At 40.8% G+C, this 7,625-nt stretch overlaps 1 protein-coding gene across 1 annotated transcript in view; it reads left to right on the forward strand.

Annotated features, from left to right (window-relative positions):
- The window catches only part of APLF (aprataxin and PNKP like factor), a 20,724-nt gene extending 14,699 nt beyond the window's left edge, over positions 1–6,025 (forward strand). Inside the window, exons 6-8 of the mRNA XM_017818766.1 lie at positions 498–544; positions 1,465–1,503; positions 5,141–6,025. Coding sequence (XP_017674255.1) covers positions 498–544; positions 1,465–1,503; positions 5,141–5,346 — 292 coding nt within the window. The 3' untranslated portion in view covers positions 5,347–6,025. The remainder of the gene's footprint in view (positions 1–497; positions 545–1,464; positions 1,504–5,140) is intronic.
- Positions 6,026–7,625: the final 1,600 nt, after the last annotated feature.

Here is a 7,625-nt window from a genome sequence, read left to right on the forward strand (position 1 = left end):
GAAAGTGTGGTGATCCTAAAGAGCATGTTCTCCATGAAATTTAACAAAACGAGGGCAGCTGTTAAGAAAATTCTATGAGACTTTTCATCTCAGGCTGAGCAATGTAGGTTTATATCAGTAATGAAATTGCCAACGTACTTTTCAGGACTACAATGGATACTTTATCTAAACCCCAAACTGTCCCTCCTTCCAGATAAGACAACCTCTGTGCTGTATTAGTTGGTAATTTCTTAATATTGGCTTCATTCTTTGGGTGTAGAGGAAAAGAGGTTCCCATGAAACAGTGATAATTCTTTTGATAAAGCAACAGATATAATTTGAAGGTTTTTAATGTTATTTTTGTTGTCCTCCTCTGTTGCCCACTACTTGAAGGGAGCATAATCAACTGATCTAAATGCTATGCCTTGAAAATGATCCATAAAATACCAGGGAATTCTGGACTTGTTAAGAGTGGAACAAGGTGATGAATCAAGTTTTTACTATTTTCTTTTTTGCAGGAAGAACCCACAGCACAAGCTGGAATACAAGCACACTGCACCTCCAGGTAAGCCAACTTGTTCAATACTGCTCAAAGTGTGAGGAAAAAAACCCCAAACCCAGTGATGGATACCCAAAAGTTGTAATAAAATGCTTTAATCTACTTTGAGAATAAAATTTACATCTTACTCTATATTTGGATTATTTTTTTCTGGGATTTTTTTTTCTTCTGATAAGTTACAATTTTAAAGTTTTTTGATGCTCTGAACCAAACATTGCAACCATATCTGTCATCTTTCTGTATTTTTCGGGGGGAGGTGACCAAATTGTGAGAACTAATTTTTGCATATATGTTCTTTTGAGGCCTAAAACTGAATTTGAGTTCCTATTCTAACACTCTGTAGTCTTTTTATATTTTAGCAACTTGACTTGTTGAAAAACACAGGGGAATGTGCTGTTTGCATTTTGTCTGTTCTTAAAGAATTGAAAGAGATACTTCACATTTTTTTTGTGCTTTTTCTAGATTATTGAATCTGGGGTTTTTTTCCACATGAAATCCCAATGCAATAAACAGTAGTTTAGAGCAGAGCAGTTATGGAATTGTAATAACGTATTGTACTGTAAAGACTCAGGAGTGTGACATTACTAAGGAAGGAACTGCAGTTATGGAAACAATAGTGTAAAATATATAAATGCCTTTAAATACTCCAGCTTTCTTCCTAAAAACCCCCAACCTTTGTTGGTGACATTTGTCTACAGGTGGCAGGGGTCATAGCATTGAGAACAGTTTGTCTGGATAATCTCTTGGGAATGATTCAAGACAATCATTGATTTTCTTGATTCAAGACAACCAAACTCTGCTGGTTTTGGGCAGCAGAGTAGCTTTTATACTTGTAAGTGCAGCACAACCATTGCAGGATTTGTTTAACAGCATAACCCTTATGTCAGGGTTCAATCTGTCCTGACTAAAAACTTCCCTTTCTTTAGGAACTGAAAGAGGAACCCGACAACGAACTTCAAGAAATGGTGAGTGTGTTCTAAAGTTATGAATGGGCATATCAACACGGGGCACAGCTGGTCTGCTGTGGGTTTTTTTGGCATTTAGTAGTACTATAGATGCTTGCTAATACTTACCTGAGGAGAAAGTAGTTGTTACTTATTTTAGTAAAAACCCTTCTTGTTTTTTTACAAGTGATACTGCTTCAATTGAATTTGTGCCAGGCTTTCTGGATAATTATCTCTGTACTTCCCTGGAAGCAGGCAAGCAAACAAACAAGCTTTTTAAGGGGAGACACACACGGCTAAATCAATTCTTCCTTCCTTACACAGGGGCCATAGTAGGATGAAAAGAATCCAATATTTTATACAAACCTAGTTAAGGTTTTCCCTGTGAAGATTGATTGCTCCTGAAACATGTAGATATTCCTTGTGCATTCCATTGACCTTGAAATAACTTTCAAGTGATAATCTGTGCACGTGAACATGAACTTTTCCTAAACTTGCAATTAGGTATTGATATTTCAGGGTAAATACTGGCTTGTTAGGACTAAAGTGAAAGAAGTTTATACATTGTGGTTGCATAGTTTTAAATACGCTTAAGGACTGCTTCCAGGATTCTTTTGTGTCTCACCTTCTAAATGTGAAGCTTCTTATTCTTTCTAAAATAATTTAAAAGTGAGCTTTAAAGAGCAGTGAAATTGTGATGCTATGTAGTCTTTGCTGTCACTGGCCTGAGCAAGACAGGAAGGTGTGGAACTGCTGTGTGTTGAGCAGAAGTGGGAACTGGCTTGTCTTCCTTGAGATCACCAAGGTGTGGCTGGGCATTTCCTAAAGAATTCCTCAAATGAGGTCTACCTTCTAGAGAAAATAAATAAAAGTGCAAATACTTGTAGTTAGTTTTCTAGACAAAGTGATTTGGCCTTCATTTCTGTTGTGGGTGAGTGCAGGAGGTTGTTTTAAACTTCCTGCTGAGAAATTTCTTTCCCATACCAATTCCTTATCAAACATGTGCACTTTGACTCTCACCAAATGCTTGCTATGACTGTATCTGTGCACCAGAATACTCCGAGGCATATTTGTTACCTATGTGCTTCGGTGCATCCTGTTATACAAGTACCAGCCCCATCTTGATCAGAGATCCCTTGTAAAAATGTGTTACAAAGTGGTCAGAGCTGTTGGCAGCAGTGTAAGAGCAGTGAGTGGTGAAGATTTTGGAATGAAACTGGGCTGGGCTGTGTGCACATCTAAAAGTCTAAATCTATCAAATTCAACTCTCGTTACTAAGTAAGAACTGGGGAAGAATTGATATTCCATGCACGGGGGAAAAAAGGGAATTAATTAATTAAAGTGTTCTTCATATTTACTGGATTTTTAAAAATTTTTAAATATCTTTTTGACTGGCTTACTTAGCTCTCTCTCAAGGGCAGAGCTTCTGAAAGGTAATGCTCAGCAGGTTCACACCTGAGACAGTTGTACCAAGCAGGGTCACACAAACAGTCAGGGCTTCTTTAACCTTTATTTTTGCACAACTGCACCATTAAGCATAGCAGGATTAGTTTGCCTACATGTGTATTTAAACTCCACCAGCCAAGAGAAGAGGCTCTACGTGACATTTGACATGTTTGGTTTTTAACATTTTTAGTCTAATTGCTACCCGAGGGTTTACGAATTGCCTGCAGAGAATGTTCCAAGAAATAGTCTGAGACAAATTACTGGGGGAGTAGTTGTGAGGGAGGAAGAAAAAAAAATGTCAAGAGTTATGCTGTCATTAAATTGTCACAACTGAATGACCTCATTGTATTGTTGCTACTGAGATGAATGACCTGCTGTGACCATAGAATATGCAGGATTCTCCTACACATTTCTTTGTAGGTTTTCTAGGAAGCTGATCAGCTCACTTCCAAGTAGAACTCTTTGGGAGGAGTGGTCAGCAAGCTTTTTCTCCCCACGTGAAGGAGATACTTTCAGAGAAAGTTTAAAGGTCATCTTTATAAATACAGCACTGGGGAAGAGGCAGAAATGAGCAGTGTTGGGGACTGTGGTGCTGAATTAAACTACAGTGGAAAGAGATGGATGGGGAAGACATGGAAGGAAGTGCATCATTCCCTGCTGAAGTCTAAAAGCATGGGTGTACAGGGAGGGAGAACATAGTATGCTTGTCCTGCATTTGTAGGAAAAATACAGAAGTCATAAGTATTGTGCCAGAATTCCTGCTTCTCTTGTAAAATGTCCCCATAGTTGTGTGAAAGTGAAGAAGAGCTTTTCTTTGCTAAGCAGCTCTTGGGCTTATTATTCTCATAAGCTTAGTCTGAGTAGTGGGATTTTGTTCTTATGGCTTTCCGCATCTTTGTTTTGGTTCCTCCCCTTCAAGCCATAACTCATTCTGCAGAACCATAGTCTGTGATGAATCTTACAAGAAATGTCAGCTGGTATGGGCTGACATGGCCATGATTAATTTCCACTGAAGTCTGTTAAACAATAAACTAGCAAGCATAAAAAGGAAGATAATTCTGGAACAGTACCATTCCCAGTAATAAAAAAGTGTAATTGAGAGAGTCTGTGGTCTGACTACACAAGGTAACAGTGGTGGTGGTTGTTCACCACACGCAGCTTGAGTGCCTGGAACTCTGACCTAAAGCTTTAAGAGTTTGCTGGAAAGTGCTTATGGCTAATATAAATGTGAGGATTTGGACTGGGGTCTGTAGCTGAGAAAAAAATACATGTTTATAGTTTCATTTGAAAGCTGATGATAACTGCTCAACAGATAAGTTATCTGTCCCTATATCGAGAGAGAAGAATGCCAAAATTGGAGGCTTAGACTCAGAAGTGTGACTTAATGGCAGAATAAGATATGATTGGAGTATTAACAGGCCATGGCTAGTTGGGAATTGTGGACATGTAAGAAAAAGGGAGATGTCATAGGCTTGCAGAGAAAAGGTTACACATACCTGCCAAAATGCAGTGAAAATTACTTTGTTGAAGGTGCTCACTACTGATAAATAAAAGAAGTCAATGCTGCCATGGCAGCAGTTATCTATAGATACCTACCTATCGATACCTACCAAGTCAGATAGATAAGGCTTCTTCAAACAGCAGAATTATCCTGCCTCTGGGAATCAATTTAAATGTGCCAACATGTTCAAGCAATGCAAAGACTGCTGCAAGACAAACTGTAAGAAAATTTTGGAGCATGCTGTGAATGGCATCCATTTCTTGGAAAGCAGTGCGATATAACAGACTGAACTGGGACACGGGTACACTGCCCTCAGCTGAGGAAACTGTTCAGCACTTGTTATTTCCTTAACCCATGTTCAGAAAGGAAGCACAGACTATCCAGCATGGGTCCAAATGGAGAACATACGAGGCAAGTGATGTAGAAGACTCCCTTCTCTCACCTGAAGCTCAGGAAAGAAGTGAGTAGGAATTAAAAGCCATGTCAGATTCCAAAGACTGAAAGTATAAAATAGCCCTAAGTATATATGGATGGATGAAGAAGTCGTCTTTGATCTAGGATCAAAGTAACCATGGAAGTAAATCAGAAGATAGATCTGTTTAGGTGATTCCTTCTCCTCTCGAGGAGAGAGACTTAACTTGGTGGGCTCTGGGAGGGCTCTTGGGTTCTGCACGTATGATTCAGGAATACATGACATTTTTGTCCCTACAGGAAAAAGGGCTGTGGAGAAAGACAGTGCCAATGATGGTGAAGCCAATGAGTATGACCTCAATGACAGCTTTATAGATGATGAGGAAGAGGAGTGCGAACCTACTGATGAGGACTCAGACTGGGAACCAAGTTCAGAAGAAAAGGACAATGAGGATGTTGAAACACTTGTGCAAGATGCAGGTAGATTTCTTAAGACCAAAAAATAGCTGGTTGGAACGATGCTATGAGTGTCCAACGTGGTTCTGTTAAGACGTTGTTGGACAGAGGAGAGGAATTGTTTGAAAACTTTTTCTCAGTGATGTAGGAGTTACAGGAAGATTTTAGTGGGGTCGGGGGATTCAGCAATGCCTTTTTGTCCATATGTATTATTTTGGGGGTGGTGGGGTGCTTTTTTTGTTAAGTGGTGGACCCACTAGGATAGAGCTCTGAAAATTTTGGTTGTTTTTTCTTTCTTTTCCTCATCTATTTGTTTTACAATGCCCTTGGTGTCTCTTATTTTGAAATACAATTTTAAAGGTTGTTAAAACTTCATCTCCCTGTGCTTGAAAGAAATACTGGCATTAGGAAAGCCTAAACCATTTCTTAATGTTCCTTTGAGTTAGTGCAGTTTTAAACTTCATTATTCTGCTTGCAGTTTTCCTTTTAGGTATCATTTTGTTGGTTGTCTTAAGGTACAGTAATTAAATACAAATTGTCTAAATCCCTTCAGAACAGTATCTCAAGTGTATTGAACCACTTGGTTGGCTCAACAACAGTTATGGTGTATTTGCTCCGATTACAACAGTACTTCTTTCCATGCCCGTATATCACTGGAATTGTGTTCAGTTCTCAGCAAAGCTGAAGTCTTGATGACTGACTGTATTTTTGCACAAATAAACTTGTAACATACAGTAGGAAAGATGTGTAACTGTGTGTCTGTGACTTCTAAAGACATTGTTGGAATATCTTGCCTTCAGTGTGTTCACCACTTCCCTGAACCTCCTAGAAAGTAAATTAAAAAGTTTTAGTATGTTTTGGGGCAGCTGACTGGAGCCATATGAATTTGGCACTTTTTTGGACACAGTCCTAAAGTTCAGCAGGGGAATCATTCTTGTGTGGCTGCAAATAGGCATCCAAATACACTCCAGCTGTTTTTATGACTTTTCAGGAGGACTCTGTGGATGTAGTGTGCTCTACAATGCCCATACTGGGTTTTTTGACTCAGGCTCACACGCCCCTCTTGTTGTAATGAGGCTCCTCTTAAAGAAAAAACTGCTAAGGGAAACCAAATCCAGTGGTGCCTGGGCCTTGCCATTTCTGCACCGAGTTGTGTGTGGCCTCAGCCCCTCCCTACAGCCCTGAGCCCTCCTGCTCCCACCATGTTGGGGCTGTGTTGGGTGGGAAAGCTGTTGCCCTCAGGGCCAGGAGACAGGTGAGCCAGTCTGGAAGCCATGGGCCAGACCTGCTGGACCACCATGTTGTTGCTCCTGACCACCTCGGGAGCCAGCTCCTTACCTCATGGACCCTCTGGAGCCCTTCACCTTGTCCACCCTGAGAAGCTGCCCCACAAAAGTCTTTCACTGTGCCACCCCTGAAGAGTTTTATGCTGTGCTGTGCTGCCTCTGCAGGAGCCCTTTGCCATAAGGCCCAGCTCTTTTTGGAATCTCATGTTGTATTATGTTGGTTTCCTTCACCTTACTGCCCAACTTTTATTGGAGTCGTTCATCACAGTCTCACAGAGAAGTCCTTCACTGTCTTTCTTTAGCACATTGCCCACTGATTCTTTTGTTTTCTTCCTCACCTGGTATTTTTTGGAGTGGAGTGCATCACCACATGTGGCCCTGGAGTAGTCCTTCAGACCTGTTTGTTTTATTTCTTTGGCTTTTCAGAGGCTCCCACCTCTTTTTGAGGTGTTTCACCCTATGGCTTTTCTCTTGACTTCTACAGTGACTGGTGTATGTTGGAGCACTTTACAGAGCTATTCTGGAGCAGTGCTTCACCCCGGGCTTTTTCGGAGTTCTGCATGCCCAGGTTTTATTGCTGTGCTTTCCTGCTTCCTGTGATGCTTTCCATGTGTTAACTTCCACATTTTTTCTTCTGGAACCAGCAGATGAGCAGGTAGAGAAGTTTAAATGGGGTTTTGATGATTCTTTTTAGCTTGGGGATGCCTTTTTCCAGGGAATATTGCCATCTTAATGTGTCTTCTGTCGCTTACCAAGTCTTGGTTTTGAGGAAGGTGACTTTGTGCCTTGAGCAACCATGTCCTCAGTGATGTTTCTTACTATCCATGATTATTGGTGGTTTTACATCGGGGTTTGTCCTGTGTTCTTTTTTTCTGCGTGGTATTACAAAGGTCACTTTAGAAGCTGCAGGGATCCCCGCCTCATCAGTGATTTTGAGGTGCAGCTAAGGGAGCTCGGGTTGTTTAGCCTGGAGAAGAGGAGGCTCAGGGGTGATCTTACCACTCTCTACAACTACCTGAAAGGAGGTTGTAGCTGGGTGGGGT

This window comes from Lepidothrix coronata, unplaced genomic scaffold (genome assembly GCF_001604755.1).
Source record: "Lepidothrix coronata isolate B3197 unplaced genomic scaffold, Lepidothrix_coronata-1.0 Scaffold71, whole genome shotgun sequence".
Lineage (NCBI taxonomy): Eukaryota > Metazoa > Chordata > Aves > Passeriformes > Pipridae > Lepidothrix > Lepidothrix coronata.